The 17,211-nt window shown below is 44.8% G+C and overlaps 2 protein-coding genes across 2 annotated transcripts in view; one reads left to right on the plus strand and one right to left on the minus strand.

The window, feature by feature from the left end:
- The window catches only part of LOC142560631 (uncharacterized), a 223,655-nt gene extending 223,238 nt beyond the window's left edge, over nt 1–417 (plus strand). Inside the window, exon 47 of the mRNA XM_075672856.1 lies at nt 268–417. Within this exon, the coding sequence (XP_075528971.1) occupies nt 268–348 (81 nt within the window). The 3' untranslated portion in view covers nt 349–417. The remainder of the gene's footprint in view (nt 1–267) is intronic.
- Nucleotides 418–5,755: 5,338 nt separating this feature from the next.
- Nucleotides 5,756–17,211, minus strand: part of LOC142560632 (uncharacterized) — a 31,075-nt gene continuing 19,619 nt past the window's right edge. The window contains exons 4-6 of the mRNA XM_075672857.1: nt 11,075–11,233; nt 10,188–10,304; nt 5,756–6,099 (exon numbers count right to left, since the gene is read on the minus strand). Of these exons, the coding sequence (XP_075528972.1) occupies nt 5,956–6,099; nt 10,188–10,304; nt 11,075–11,233 (420 nt within the window). The 3' untranslated portion in view covers nt 5,756–5,955. The remainder of the gene's footprint in view (nt 6,100–10,187; nt 10,305–11,074; nt 11,234–17,211) is intronic.

Raw genomic sequence — 17,211 nt, forward strand, 5'->3', positions numbered from 1 at the left:
CATCACAGACGCCGAAGTGATCGGGAATCCAGATTGTTTTATTATCAGATTTATTTTTAGTATACTAACAGTAAGCGAGGCTTCATTAAAATTCTTATTACGTGTCATGTGGGTTCCCAATATTTGATATCCGTTCGTGAAAAAAGACAGACATGTCAACGACTTGAAGCGGCATGAAAGGTAATTCAATAATCGGTGAAGTGACGCGCAGTGAGACTTATTTATTGTACGTATAGTTACGCTCACACGATCATTTCACTCTTGCAGAAGGGCCAGCAGCAGGAGCAGGAACAAATCAAACTGGATTTACCGCCGGACTCCTTCTCAGAGCGGTGGTACAAGAAGTAGCCGCGCTGTGCGCGCTGCCAGGCGGGAGCCACAGCTATTCGTTATTAAAATGTATTTTTTGTGTTCTTACGCCGGCTGGCGTCCCTTCACTGCTGCCCCGAGCCTGCAGCGAATCACTGCATGCTTCCTCGAAAGGGCTGAAGCTGCAGTCTACAGGGCCCCAGTGGCGTTTTCGAACCATTGCCAGTTTGTCGCTCCTATTCGATTGTTATCGAGTCTGCACCCCTAATTTGTATTTCCCTTACTTCGGTCTAATTAAACGAAACCGCGAACGGGTTACAACTGAACGAGGAAACGCGGCGTTATCGCGAGCTTTCCAGTCGAAACAGATACCTCGTCGCTGCTCTCGAGTGCGACGAAGGTTTTTCGCAAAGATAACTACCGCAGTAGGCCGGGCGCACATTAAATATTTCCGAAACATGCTGACTCGGGATGACGAGGCTGTTCGTGCCATCCTAAGCGAAGAAGGAAGAACCTGACCAACAGGGTAAAGCGCTCCGCCCAAAAACAACATTGCGAGGTGTGATTGCTTAGACGATATTGTAGCGAGCGCCCCAAGATAGCTTGTGCAAACAAAAAATTTCGTTGCTGTGCGCCAGCTGGCAAGGTATATAAAGACCAAAAAAAAAAACACCAGGCGACAGCGTGAAAGCGAGTGCGTGTTGTATAGCAAGATTGGGACAGCTGGTAACATAGAACTGGGTCAGGCGTGCACAATGGTGGCATGCACTCCACTCGTGGTTGGCGCACCTTTACTATGCTTACTACAGCTGCCAAAAGTGATGCTAGGGTGCACACACTCTTGACAATATGTGATGCGCTGACAACGGGTGTCGCAACTTTTGAGAGCTGCCCGGAACGCGTCGCTGTAACTCTGAACTTTCACAGCGCTGAGAAATTCCCTTACGTGGTAGCTGAAAGCGAATGACCTTGCTCCATCGCTTCAGCGCCTTTCCTCGCTTACGTTAGCGTTCAAGCTACTAATAGATATGCATGGTGTCCAGCGTAATTTGTGCCACGACGTGCTGCTTCTGAGATGATGCTCAGTGCCTTGACTCGAGGCACTGAGCACGATCTCAGAAATCACAATCTGTTTATTAAGAAAGAGGAATACTAAGTTTTTATCGCTACTTCGCTGCTGAAACTTTTGCATGCGGACCAAAACCGCTATGAACCGTTACGGATCATTTTTTTCTTCGTTCCGGAACAGAACAGGAACGAACCGTTCATTGGGACAAAACTAAAACCAGAAACAAAGAAAAATTCGTTCCGACATTAGGGTCGTGTTTTTCGTGTTTTGAGAGCTTTCTTTAACGCTAGGGAAAAAAAAACATTCATGCAGCACGTAGTGAGCAACAGAAAGATCGATTGTCAGGTTTTCATGGTGGCCTACAAATTTCTCATGGGAAATATTTCTCCGATAACAATATTTGAAAAATGAATTATTAATAACTAATTACGTGGTTCGGCAATATACCTAGTAGTCTGACTTGCTGCAAGAGACGGCAAGGAACATCCCATTGGTTCTCCGTCTCTACGTGGCACCCGCATAATTTTGGCACAAGTTGCGTGGGACACCATGTTTAAACCGTCCCACATTTTGACAGCACATATAACCCCCACAGAAACTATCTTCCGCAAAACCGGCCCCCGAAGCGCCCCCTGTGGTGTTTTTTTTGTTAATTACGATAGCTTCCCGTCAGCATGAGGAGAAATGAAAAATGTGAAGATCTAACGCACATGTTGGAATGCATGTGAAGCGAACGGTTTTACTAAACCAGTTATTTAAATGCCCCCCAACGACGACGCGTGCCAATTTCGCTCACACTGCGTCCTACGCAACACGTTATCTCGTAGAATACGCACGGTTATCTACCAAGGTTACAATTCTCCCGTGACGCAACTTTAATGTTTACGCAGTGCATCGTTTGCCGAAATGCAGGTTTGCCGAAATGCAAACTTAGAACGCGAGGGATGCACAGTCCGAGATGTATACGACTATGCTTGAAGTAGTAAAGGCAAGGCGCAGAAGACCAGGGCTCGAGAAGAACACAAACGACAGGACCGCCCCCTCCTGTCGTTTGCGTTCTTCTTGTGTTCTTCAAACGACAGGCGCCGGTCCTGTCGTTTGTGCTCTTCTTCTTGTGTCCTGGTCTTCTGTGCCTTGCCTTTACTACTTCAAGCATGAACCAGCTAGCCCAAGCAAGAGTTATACGACTATGCGCCGCGATGTGAAAAGGACGAAGGCGATGCGCGGTACTTGTTGAGGAAGCAACAATGGTGAAGAGAGACGTGCGCACAGAAAATCACGAACGCCCATCAAGCAACAATTACGGACATTGTACAGCTCTTGCGACACGTTACGATTGGCCAAATCATAGAAAATAAAGCACAAAAAGAAATCGTGAAGTATATTTCACCGTTCTAATAACAGATTGGTGGGGCTTCACATGCGTCTGTGAGCTGACCTTATATGTTGTTGTTACGTAGGAATTAGAGTGGGACATGACCTTTTCTAGAGAATTAGCCAACAACATAGCACACATCTGGTGGCACATAGCGGGTGGTTAATTCAAAGAAAATAATGTAAATAAGAGAATTTGGTGAACGTAATTCACCATTTCATTAAGAGATCGGTATGCTTTAGAGATGCCCATGAGCCGACATTATATGTTCGGGTTTTATTTAGGAGGCTATTTTCCTTTAGGCCGAAAAAAAGGTGGGCATACGTGGGCAACATAAAAGTTTATGTTACAGTGTTATGGTTATGGTTACAGGGTCTCCCAGCTAACGCTTGCCAAGTTCTTAAAAGTAAAATATAGAATATACGAGGACGCAAGCAATGCTATTCTGTAAACAGTGACGCGCCGCACCATAACTTTTTAGATAATTGAACTATCGATAATTAGATGAGATTGAGTAACTCTTTAATTATTGAATCGATGGCGCGAATTTTGGTAGAAAAGTAATAATAATATTTTACAACACCCTATTTAGTTAGTTTCAGTGTGCTATGTCTATATGAATTCACTTTTTGTCTCTGCGTGGAGCACATAATTAGCCGCACGAAGAACTAGGTTTGGAATTTATCTCCCGAATATATCCACCCACCAAGATAGCGACCGACCCAACAACAGCACGGTTAAGTAGGCAAACAAAGTTGAGCTTTAAAGATCAAAGCAATGGTGCGTGTTTCGATTATTCGAAAACTGCTGCAACGTCCTCGAATTGCTGCCCGAATATATGATTGTTCTTTTCTGTTGCATCCGGCCTCAAACTTCCCGGCTCTTACATAATCACACGAATTGAACACATTCTATTAGGCCATATCTTCCTTTTTTTAAGGACATACATATCTTTTAATAAAAAGCAGAAGGGCAACCAAAATGGAGTTTATGCGGAAGAGTTTCTGCGTGAAGCAAGCAAACTTGACCACTAATAACTTCACCTTCAGAAAAATAATTCGCGAAAAAATTTATTGACTTTTTTGTTAGTGCCTTGGGAGCCATTGTTTCAATGACAAAGTTAGAGGCACTCCCACTTGAATGCAACCTCATTCTTTGTTTACAGAAGGACTTAGATACCGCATATAATTTTAGACATTTATCACAAAATTTCTATGCTAAGTCCAGGCAGTATTGAAACCGAGCGGGCTGGAAACGCAAGAAAGCCGTTTCCGCTGTCATATCAAATGAAAACGCGCCCTGACGAAATGCGCTATGCCGTTTGAAACTGAAGGCTTGGGCCAGTCGCGGCAGGCACTGACACGACACGTTGTTTGGCAAGCATGAGCGGTGGTGTGCCATGTCTGGATTTGCCGCGACATGTCATCGTTCAAACATCGTCACACAGTTTTTTTACGGTGTGTTTACATGCGACGTACCAGCGAAGGACGGTAGGTTTGAAATATTGCCTTGATTAAGCTTTGAACTTCAATGCTGGACATCTCGAATTGGGTGCGATATCTAAGATTAAAAAAACCGTGGGTGTGTTCAAGTGTGACTGCCTTCAAATTTGCCACTTAGGCAGCTGCCTCAAAGAAATAAAAAGTATTAAACTATGAATAACTAATATTCGGAAGGCCACGTTGTTGGCGGGAAAATATGTCAGGGTTTCCTAGAAACTCACAACACCACCATCTTCGCTGCGCCTATATCTTCTTCTTTTTCATAAATGACAGTCTCCATGGTATAAAAGAGCAGCCTTGCTAGGGCACAGCCAAAGCCGGTGTGAACTTCCCGTCATTGCCACAGGAGCCAGGTACTTGGGGACATTTCGTGGTCGTCAAGTGTTTGGACAGAAAATAAAATTTTCATTAATGAGAAAGAGCACGCACACCGAAAGCAACAGTACCAAAAATTTTTAACAAAGTAGCAACTGCATCCGTTGATGACTAAAAGCGACAAATTCAGCCTACACATATGACATGAAATGGCTGCATAATGTCGTTGACATCAAGCTGCGGTCTTAGCATTAAAAAAAAACGGTGTGTTCATAATAGTAACGCGCAGGTCAAATAGTTACTGCCGACTGTTTCAAGGAAGAACGCCTACTTGAAAGCCACAGACGATTTGTTATAGCGACAGCATTACTACCGGACCATGAGGCGTCCGAGCAACGCATTGCATCTGTCCAAACTAAACGTGTAAGTGGTGCCTGCTAGTGTGGGGCTAGGTTTTGCTATAGACACAATTTGCAATAAAACTATTAAACCAACCGTCCCTTCTTATTATTGTCAGACTTGTGTAAACATTAGGAAATTTAGTTTTGAAAAGCAGGGTTGCAAATTTTGTGGCCACCCACACAGCTTTAAGGTGCGCACACCCACACCTGTCCCAATACGCACCACTTGACGTGAGGCTCAACCAGCATCATCCTGTTCGTCTCCTCATAAATGAAAAACAAAAACAATGTAACATCGCTTACTTCGAGAAAGCGTGTGTGTATGTTATATACACCGCAAAAGTCACTTTCACGGAACAGCTACGTGGCTGAAGAGGTGGCATCACATCAGCAGTCGTAGAAAAAGACGAGCCGTTAAGTTGTGCTTTTCAATGCTCAAAAATAAAAAAAATTCTTCAGACAGCGTTATGAGCAAATCACTTCGTAATACCGCAAAAACAATACTGTTGGCTTAGCAGCATCGAACACGACACTGTAAGAGCGCGTCGTTAGATTCCTCCACAAGTTTTCTTAAAGCATTTGAAAGAGACGCGGCGGAGTTGGCGCATAGACTTCGCGCACAGCGTCTTTGGTAGATCGGAGAAGACTAATGCAGAGAAACAATGGAATTGACACGTCTACACAGCGTTGCCTCTATGCAAGCAGTGTGGGTGTGCTGCCTTACCAGCATCTCACCTTCAGAAAAAAAAAACAGTGATACCACAGCCTTTTCAACACTGAGTTTTGAACCGAAACGAAACAGCGACAGGTTGCAGCATAACACACTCGCGCAACAAAGATATGAGCATTTTCGCGTACGACGTCATAATACTCTTGAGCGCGGTCCGAAAAAGAAAAGTCAGTAATTTACGCCACTTCATCTCCACAAATGGCGTCGCGCGAGTGCCCAAGAGGTTCTCGAAGCGAATGGCTCGATCTGCGGAGTTATCCTCGCAAGGACTGCCACAAAACTTTGCGCGCGGTCTTCAGGAGCTTAAAGTTCGTGTCGTCACAAGTGCACATGTGTCGGTCGTAGAAGACGTCGTCCAGGAGTAGGCAAGCGTTCGGCAACCTGCCGATCCTCCTCACCTATAGGAAACGTCGCAAGAAGAACGGAACGAAAAAAAAGAATCGTGTCCGAATTTAGCACGCAAAACGAGTCGCTAAACATCAAGATTGTACCGATACATTTACGAGCATGCAAACAGCTCCGCTGTCGTTTCATATGACGATAGCACGAAGTGGCGCCAGCACACACGGACTGTCGCTGCTCGCGTCACTTCAGCCTTGTAATAGCCCTGGCTAGGATAGTGTTAACTGTAGCCCAGCTAGCGTTACTAAACTATCTAGCTGGTCTAGTAATGCCTACTCTAGGTTTAGTGTTTAGGATACAAACGAAGCGGTTGTCAAGGTAGAACCGCATCCTCATATTTAGGCATATCTCCGATTTTCACACATTACGTTTTAAACAGAAGCATTTGGCTAGACCCTTCTGAATACAGTAACGGTAGGTGCTAAAGAGAGATGTCGTGCAGTAGTGTCCGAACCATAGGGGCCTTGTGGGAGTTGAGTGCGCATGACAATCCAGAGACATGAAGTAGCCAAACATTGTCCCTTTAGCTTCAAACTTTTATGTAGCATCCTAAATCTAGCTGGTTGAATCTATTTTGTTTGAAATTCATTAAACGGAAATGAGTATTTTCATTTTTAACGAAAACCACCGCTACATACTTTCTCAAATACTGCAGAAGAAAAAAATATTTGAATGTAAAAAAAAAAAGTAAACGTGCATGTATCTGCAGAACCATGCAAACGCCCACAATTAGCACGGTCATCGTCTCACATTCCCTAGAAATTGCAGGGCAGAATGAATGAGCATGGCTCTCCGCAGATGTGGCGGGGAAGCACAACATATTGGCCCTTCGAAGATGATAAAGAATGCGCTGTGTCTTTCCTGAAAGCATTCGTGCCGAGTCGAAGCCAACTAAAACATAAATACCACAACTGAACGACTACAGAGTCACAATTTCTCAGCGGTAACCTCTCTTAAAAAAACCATGCGCTGAAGAGTGTTACCTCTCCAGCCCATGGCTGCACCCTATGGTTCTACAAGTGGGGACCACTCATCGCCACTGCTCGGCACCTGTAAGTACGCAACTGCGGCTGGCTATTCCATTCGGGCTGCAGGAGAATTCTCGCACATTGTCGTCTGCTGATCCTGGTTTCGCTCCGCGATATAGTACTGGGCTTCTGGCTACGCGTAGTTAACGTCACCGTGAAATTTACACTACTCACGCCTTAGTTGCAATTCTTGAGCTTGTTTAACAAAAAAATATGTAGTGCTATACTTCGCAAATCCAAAAACGGGGAATGCAGCATAGTTAAGGAACAGTAGTTTCATATTGCAACCAAGAGCATATTTTGCACGCTAACCAAGCTTAATTTTGCATTTTTATTTATTAGGTGCAAAGCACCATCGGAAATTGGGAGGTTCGGAATCTCTAAAACGAGTCGGACGCTATAAAGAAATCTCTTAAATATTTCGGTTGGCGTGGTTCCAAGTACTTTTGGTCACCATAAGCGAATGTTATATTGTCTGTACGACTTCTTGCTGCACCCGCCGTGGTTGCTCAGTGGCTATGGTGTTGGGCTGCTGAGCACGAGGTCGCGGGATCGAATCCCGTCCGCGGCGGCCGCATTTCGATGGGGGCGAAATGCCAAAACACCCGTGTACTTAGATTTAGGTGCACGTTAAAGAACCCCAGGTGGTCGAAATTTCCGGAGTCCTCCACTACGGCGTGCCTCATAATCAGAAAGTGGTTTTGGCACGTTAAACCCCATAATTTAATTTTTTTTTTCTTGCTGCATGCTGGTCTAAGTGGTTCGCAGCTGTTTGGCGTGACTGAAGGACAAATGGCGTGAAAAAGCCGCACGGACGATAATAGCTTTTTTTCGCGTTGAAGTTTAACGAGAGCAGGCAGTTTCCCTTTCTGTGAGGAAGCCGCCCTGCTATAGAATGTGAGACTGACCGCCTAGAATAAACTTTCGTTGCGAGTGACCCCGTTTTCTGTAGTGTGGTTTCTTCAGTATTCAATGTCTTGAGAAAGAAAGGTCCACTTGTCGAAACATTGGCTGCCCGCTTTTACCTTGTTCTCGTTTTACTACTCTTCAGTTTTGTTATTTACTCGAGAGTCCCATTCCTTTCGCTCCTTTGGTATGAAGCATGCGCCAACAAACCGGATACAGTCCTTGAACAGTACTTCCCTTCCTGTTAGTCGCTCATGGGCCGCCATTATTGCACAGTTACGTGGAATTTTCTTTCTATTGGGAAGGGGGGGGGGAGTAATGAAGGATACCATTTTGGCATGGAATCCTGCAAAGGCAAATTACCTTACCGTGATTTTCAGTTTTTCGCAGCATACTGAATTTGCCACCTGAAACAGCATGCACGCCCTTCCTCTAACTTCGGCAAGCTGGCTTTATAATATTCTGCAGTATGGCAAAAAAAAAAAAATTGCAAACGCAATGCAACAAAAACGCACTTTCGTCCCACCGAAGCAGTTCACTGAGTCAAGAAACAACTAGCATTCAGTCAGCAACCTCTCTCGCCTTTATTACGTCCGATCCCGAGGGTATAAATATTAAATAAACAATACACCTAGCTTTATCGGGCAGGGGAAAGTGTGCACCTTAAATCTATCTTAAGCCATTACCAACGCTAACTTGCCCCCCATCGCACCACTCAACCCCCACCTCTCTTACGAGCGCTCTTTACCGACCTAATATTCCGCTACATGCTTACTTCTGACGGTGGTTTCCCATCGATCTCACCCAAACCTATCTCGTACAGCTAGGCAATGACAATATCAAAACAAAAGCTCCAAACTAGGGGCTGTATTATAACAAAAATATCTCTCCCTCTCTTGTAGCGTCGACATGCTGTACCTGCAATGGAACTGGTGTCGCCCATGAAGCTAGCTTTCTCAGACGCCAGATAGCTACCCGGGCACTGCCCGTTCTCCGCAGCACAAGCTGCTTTGCGTCATTATAGAACCACACGAATTTGCAACAGCGTCCAAGAACTTCAATGGCAACACGAGAACTTTGCCAGTACTGTCACTAATTGACCCTTCGCGCTAAATTGCCAACTTGTTTTATTCATACGAAATTATCCTGACGATCCTAGTCCACTTAACTACTTGGCTTAGATACACATACTCAAGCGCAACATTAATAGGCTAACTTCTAATCAAAAACGCTTTTGTTTTCTCTTGTTCGTCTGTGGAACATAAACTGTCTTTCGCGTAATAACTCTGAAACTAAACTCAAGACCAAGCTTGTTCAAGTGCGCAGTTGTCTCCGTGACGTTATCTCTATCCTTGCTAAACAAGATAATATCTCATGCCGGAACCGCAGATTTGTCGGCAAGCTGCAATTTTTCTTTATCTCCAATTCGGCCTTCTTGATCCCCTTTTAGATATTTATGAAAGCACGTACAGAACACTAACGATTAGATTGTCGCCCTGCCCGGATATTTCACTAGCGGCACTCGTAATGAAGAATTACCAAGGCATCTGTGCAGTTACTGAAGATAGTATCCGAGATGTTCATCCTCGTTTGATCTACTTTTCACTAGGTGACGTCTATATGACGGCTGGCATTTGTACTGGATCGAACTCCTTTCCGTTATTTACGAAGGCGTACAGAGGTTCTTTATATTCCTCGCATTTTTCCCCAAGTCCTCGATGGACGACGAGTATGTACGTGTTTGAATAATGGTCCTCTTTCTCTAAAGCACTCCTGCTTACCTTAACTGTTCTGTTTTTCAATAGTTTCTCTTTCAAGGCAGTCTTCTTTAAATGGAGCTGACTATCGCTGCAGCGGCTCGTGCTTAGTATAGCCCAGGGAACCGAAATCTCAGCTCAGAGGCCACATGGAGTTGCTTACTACTTAGTTGACCTATAGCGATGCGTCATCATTTTCAGCTGTATGACGTCTAACGAAGAAATCGGACACACAAGAACAGACGCCGATTTCCTTTCAACCTCTTTCCTGTCGGTCTGCATTCCTTCATTAACACAGCCATTAGAAATACTTGAGGGGTCACTCGGCTCAAGTTCCAGCCAGAAAAGCCATATATACAGCACTATTTGCTGCCTGCGGAAGGCTGAACGTACCTTGCTTTTGAAATCTTCGGGCACCTCAAATACAAAGAGCGCGTTCATTTTATCGTTCCGCACAAAGTGGGACAGACTGGACGAAGACCTGACAGACTCCTTCCGATCGTAGTCCTCCTAGAACAGAATTGAGGGCAGTGAGAGGCAGACACGCTTGCGGGCAGCGTTAACACGCGTTTGTAGTTTATACGAGTTTCTTGCGTAACTTTTCCCCAAGCCACGTAAAAAGAAAAACAAAGACGCCCCCGAAGTTATGAGCTCACTTACGCGAGTCATTCAAAATTGTGAGTGCCGAAGACGCTGTGCTCGTACACAGTCTCCTCCGCGGCACACACAAAAACACTTTGTGTAACACAAAATGGCAGGTCTCGCCATACAGGAGCGGGGGGGAAGGGGGAGGGGGGGGCACCATTTCATAATCTCACCGCGAAAGCATTCGAGACCCAGCCCAAGATGTCAAGGTTAGTGTTCGGTCGAAGGAAAAAGAAACAGATTCAAGGTTATAGGGGATAAGGGATAGTAAGGGGATGGTACCGCCAAAATCTGCGATACAAATTTATGAAAAAGCGGCAACAGAAAATGAGGAAAATTCACTATCTGCTAAACGAGCTTTTATTCCAATGAACAATTTATCCCCACCTAAGGGGATAATCCACACACAAACGCTTAAAGAAATTACGAAAACGTTTATGGCAAATGCCAACAAAAATCAGTATGACGACAATCGCGCATTTTGTCTCGTCAAACATATCCCCTAGATCGGAGATACAGCCCGCTGAAAATGACCACCCGTTGGCCCCCAGGTACGCGGCCAATCGGGCGTTCACGCAGAGCCCGAGGATCCTCTTCGTTCGTAGACTCACCGTGCTTCCGAGGAATCCACTTACCGAACAATACGCGGCCTTCGCGAAGTCGGAAGCGTCGTCCCCGTAGCTATGCGCCCCGCTGTACTGCACGGCAGCCAAGCTCAGGGCGATGCAATGGTTTCCAGACGCCGCTAGGTTGGCGCCCTGCACCGCTGCCTGGTAGGCTTGGACGCCGCTCTCCTGCACACAACCACCATATGCGTGGTATTGCCGGCCGTAGCAACACATTTACTTGGAGCGCTCAAAGCTGGTTCTGATTCCGTAAAGGAGAACAGATGGCGACAACGTCGCCGCGCTGCTAAAAATGAAGAAACGAAGAAAAATGCGCCAATTTTCGGCAATGTTTGAAAACGGGCCCTACGCTTAGCCATTACAAGAACTCACAAGTGAAGTGATCGGTGGCGCTTGCACTGTCTTTAATCTCTCTCTCTCCCTTTTTTTAATACATTCCGACCATAAATAGACAAGCTACTACATCTGGACCAAGTGCCTATTCATTGGACGTGAGCTGCAGTGGCGAAATAAATTGGGATACTCCTGTTTAGGAATAAAAATTAAAGGTACAAGAGAAACCATGAAGACCTCTCTCATTCACCAATCATGTGAGAAACGCGTGCGCCGGTGACCCCAATTGCGATGACCTAAAATGAAGTTTCTTTCTTAGGACGTTCATAACCGGACAATTAGTTGTTGCATGTTGCATAACCGGACAATTAGTCCTTTATTGCTTTGTGATGGTTCATTGGCCACATGAGATGGTTACACGTGGATGTTTGCCTTGCTGTAACAGTGACCTGTCTGTGATTGTTCTTTTCAAGATCTCGCGCCTGTGGCGAATAATTTTTTTTTGTTAGGCGTGTGAGCACAGAGCCCGTGTCATTATTTCACTGCTTGTGTCCTCGTCTCCTCTGTACATTACTTACAACGAATTCATTGTGACTTGCCCAACTTGCAGTAATTCTACCCTTGGGATTTGTTTTCGCTGCCGTACACACATAAGGAGGTTGCACTCAAAGGGTTAACAGGCGCTTAACATCGTCCCATTTTTAACGCCTGCTGCGCCACGTCGCGGAAATCGAATTCAGCTGTCCCAAAAGCACACGGGACAATGGAGTCCGCCACTCGGTTCTTTGGTATACCGAAAGCGCACGTGGATCATGAACCCAAGGCCGAGAAAAATTAAATAAAGAAATTATCTACGTTCGTCGCAGCCTTGTGTTGAAATTGCAAACCGAACGCTTGGATCCTGAAACGCTGGCACGTTTTAAAGAGAATAACTTACTGAAGTTCAAAATAGGGCTGCTTGGCTTTCGCCCTACAAGGCGAATATCGTTGATACGCCATCTATTGTGCCGTTACGGGTACGTCAGCGGTTTACATGTCGTGAAGCAGTTAGCGAATACATCAGTTACCCCAAATGTCGGCTCATTCGTGTCTCTTTTTTAGTTCTCATCGTATTGCATGCCTCAATACACTTCTGGTTGCGTGACAACTATCTCGACACCATATGTGTTACTAAGGCGAACAACGATGATGACGTGGCACAAATAAAAAAACAAAAGACAGAATATGACAGCCATGTCATTTAAGCTTCAATGCTCACAATGTTTGCTGTCGGCTGCAGAGACACTGCCTTGAACGGTCCCGGTGGCATAGGATGTCTGTACACTCGTAGAGAAGCGAAATGGAAGTCCCTGTCAAGAAGAAGAAAGACAGCTTCGTGCGGCCTTGCAGGATACCGGCACGATTTCTTGGGCAGAGCCACGTGCTGTTCAGGCGATACTTTAGTGTCATTATCGAAATCTGGTCAATATAAGGCTTTAGCTTGCGTCCTCAATTAAGCACTAAGGATGCAGGCCGGGATTCCAGCGAAGCCTGATCCCTCAGCGCCACAAAGTGAACGACGTGAACTTTTGTACCCCGAATACCCGTGCCTGATTTTGTAGCGCCTAGAAGTTAATCAAATTGGCCCGCTCACATTACGCACGCAGGTCCATCGAAAGTTGTATGGAGCGCGTCTCCGCGACCATATTTACATATACGGCATGCGGTTATGTATTGTATGGATAGCGATCTTGTTAGGCCGCCTTTTTAACGGCGAGTACAATTATCCCAGAAGGAGGCCTAAGAAGATTTTCCGTAGGCCGGTTCCAATTAGTATGCAGGGGAATTGCCCTTCGGCTAACTCGTGATTTACGAAAACCGCCGCCAGCGCCTCTGCAGGAGACCTACACCTTGAAGATGAGGGGATAAATTCGAACGACAGCACACAATATTGCATTACTTATTGAACAATCCTGTACTACTTTATTAACTTTACCGCTTGCTGCAATTCCCGAATTTAAGCTGCGTGGAAGTGAACTGGGCACTATCGAGGAAAACTATTGATTATACAGCCTTAGAGAATGCCAAAATAGTTCCGGTATACCTGCGTTCCAAGTGGCAAATGTGCGCAGGCACTCAGTTTCAGGATTTTGGAAGATAGCTGCCTCGCACATTACCGAATAAAACTGTATACCTCCCAGCAGCACATCTCTTTCCAGCCTCCACCAAATGTCAGACGACTTAATGGGGCTACGAAGCACTAAACGAAATCCGGGCGGTTCCAGCTAAGCGCCAGCTCTCAAATAACGCACAGCGACAGAACAGAAGTGCATCTTCTGCTTCGCTACAACTTGAACACCTATCTATATACTCCTATACGTTGAATACACTGTGGCTTAGAGGTGTAGCCAAAAAAAAAAACTAAAGCATGAAACATGTAGCAGTTTTAAGAGCCTTTTTAATGGGCCGCTTAAAACCAGGAATTTAAACTAGGCTTATGAAGGGAGTAGGCTGAGCTTTTGTCGCAGCAGCCACATTCCGAAAGCGTTACGAGAAGGTGTAGTACCAGAGAGATTATCGCTAAGTTCTACAGCATATTTTCTTCGACTAGTCTCACTAAACCACTCTCCGCAAAAGAAGCTTGTCGCAAGCGATGGGCAGGAAACCGATGATTGCTCACTTCATTACGTCGATCTTGACGCTGTCGAATACGCCGTGAATAATATATTGTTCGTTGTCCGCGAGCTTCCGAAGATCCTGGAACACGACCGCAAAACGGGATAAGGTGCAAATATAATCTTTTCCTTCCTAACAGAAGCACAAGTTCGTGCAGAAGAGCACAGTTGTGTTATTCAAGCCCATTAAGTAATCTTATGCAAACATAACTGCCATTTTCAAAAACAAGTTCTATGCTATATCTGGAAGTAACGAAATTTCATACAGGATCCGCCATGTTAGAATGGGATAATTGGACATGGAATATATGGCGTATGTGGCATTTCAGATAAAGAGAGCAATTTTATCTTCAAGTTTATATACCTTATACCTTAAACGTTACACAAAGTTCTCAACTTTAGGAAGTAAGGGGCACCTTATGGGGTGATGTATAGGAAACACTTCAAGAACATCAGTTTGTTACGGCCTTTTTCAAAAAAATTGCAGCGCATTCACTCCTTGATATGATTGGAGAATTCATTGCTATTAGCAACCTACCTTACGAGGAAGCTTTAGCTCGGACCCAGCTGCGATGCAGCCTATTCAAATACAAGCGCTATGCAGATACCCTTATCTGAGATAACCACTGGGCCGACCTTAACAAAATTTGTTGCATTTGAGAGAGAATTTTCAGTTCTGGTGACTGTTGGAAGCGGAATTCTCATTTGGGGCCCGAATATTTCGAAAGGAGCTTTCAAAAATGTGTAAGTTCAATAAAAATGGAATCGTGAAGTTTACGAATTCGAAGCTGTGCACTAAGAACCAGATATTGTAGCTCTGTTAACTGCATCCGTTAGAGCATACAAAGCGTACAAACTGTTCACGAATTTATATCTTACGTGAATTTGTTAAATTGTTTGCAAAGGTTTTACAAAAGTCCTACTCACATATAATCGGCGCATTTCAGAGCCATATATATCGCATCAATTTTTTCCGCTTCAGATGTGCTATTATATATAATGTACAGGACTGTGATATCTCTTATTGCCGAGTTACAGAGTTGTAAACTTCATAGTTTCGTTTTCTTAAACTTTGCGATTTTCAACATTATGTATCAAAGTAATGACTACCTAAATTGAAAATTCGCAACCCACAGTCACTAGATTTTAACGTTTTACTTTAAATGCAACAAACCTCATCGAATTTGATGCAGTGGTCGCCGAGAAAAACGATTTCTCCTTTCCGATGTATTTAGATAGGAAGCGCGAGCAAAAGCTTCTTCTTAAGGTTGGCGGGTAATTGTTGATATTTTTTACGCAATGATTATTGTGAAACGGCGTGCTTAGTTGACACATGCGCGCTGAGCTAAGTTGACATCAAAGAGGTTTATTGCAGAGCGGCACGTACCAATGGGCACACAGCCAGTGACCCAGGTTGGAATCAAAACCGCTAGCTCAAAAGCACCACATATCCGGTTCGAAGCCCCGCCCTGGATGCCGCGTGCAAATGGAGGATGTACGCGAAAACCCTTTTGTACACACGCTACAGACCTCCACGGCAGGGCTGTACATATAGTATATAGTGTTGATCCGTTGATCCAAAGCTGTGTAGCCAGTTTGTCTGACGGTTGCTGCTGAACCCGTTTCGGCCATCACAGCAGTTCGGGTGCTATCGATCGGACCACTGACTACCTAGTGACCCAGGTTGCCAGGAAAGAGGTCTGGCGCGGACGCACCACATGCTGAGTGAAGTTCCCTATAATTGCTAATAGAGATCAATTATCTTGTTTATGCTCAATAAAAAACGGGGAAGGTTAGAGGTTAATTGTTTAGGCAAAGTAAAATGTCTACGTGATATCAGTTTGTGCAGTTAATTACGCACGTAAACTACGTGGTCCGGGGCATTATAAGGCCTTTTACTAACGGCTCTGAATTCAGCCTGCTGTCCTCACAGAACTGTATATGTCACAGAGACTAATGTTGCTGAAAATGGTGGCGACATTATATCCAACGTGCATGCGAAGTTAACTGTGTTTGCATAAATTAGGTCCTTCTTAAAGAAATGTCAACAAATGTCTGAAAGCTTGAGTGTGTCATTATTGGTTATGCTTACTACGATATTAGGATAGTTACACATGACGCAAAGATAACATGCACTAGTCATGTCGGCCATATTAAGGCTAATATGTGGGTTTTGATTTTATTAGGAGTTCTGGCAAATTTTTACTCGACACTTGTATGGAACGTCTCCGAAAGGGTTTGAAGTGTTGATGTCACGTAGAAAGTGGAGCAATGCGTGGGAAAACTGTTTCTAGCTTAATAATAGATATCGAGAATATTTACGGAACCCCTCCAATTTTCTCTGTCTTGGTGTGCTACACGAGACAGTTTCTGTGTCCTTAGTGAACTAGGCGAGTCAGCAGCGTGTTCAATGGGGCTGGTTGGTTCATCTTCAGAATAAAAACAGGAACAGAGCAACACAGGACGAGCGAGTAAAAAGCACAAGACAGAGCTCTCTGTCCTGTGCTCTTTACTCGCTGGTCCTGTGTTGCGCTGTTCTTGTTTTTATTCTAAAGGCGAGTCACCTTTGTTTTATGTATTTCGTGGACTTAAGACGCAGGTTATCGGCGACCGGAAAGGCAAAATGCACGGCATGTTGGCCATTTGCGGCTCGAAATTCAACCCGCTGTTTTAAGAGAACAAGAAGCCACAGAGATAGCAGTTGATAAAAAAAAAGGGGGGGGGGGACATTATGGTTGATGTGTATACAAAATTTTTAAAAAAACGTGATGGTTGGTTGAAAAATTGGGAAGCAAGTGCGCGAAAGAGTTATATGGGGGCAACGTTTGAAACTGTTACACGTGGGGAGGCGTTTTGAGGTTTTCCGTTTAACCGCGGGCAAACGAAACTGCTACTGCGAATCCTAAAGAGAGCTAAATTAAACTCGGGGGTCTTCATTGGCGGAGCCAGTGCACTAGAACGAAGCGCACCGTAGTGGGAGACTTCGGAACAGCTTTGACCACTTGTAGCTCTGTACAGACCAACTAAATTTTGAGTACACGAGCGTTCTTTAGTCCGGCCCCTTTCGAAACGTGATCGCCGGGATCGAACGCACGACTTCGAACACTACAGCGGAACGCCATAGCCAGTAGGCTACCGATGGCATTTGCACTCGAAAGA

Source organism: Dermacentor variabilis, chromosome 10 (genome assembly GCF_050947875.1).
Source record: "Dermacentor variabilis isolate Ectoservices chromosome 10, ASM5094787v1, whole genome shotgun sequence".
NCBI classification, from domain to species: Eukaryota; Metazoa; Arthropoda; class Arachnida; order Ixodida; family Ixodidae; genus Dermacentor; species Dermacentor variabilis.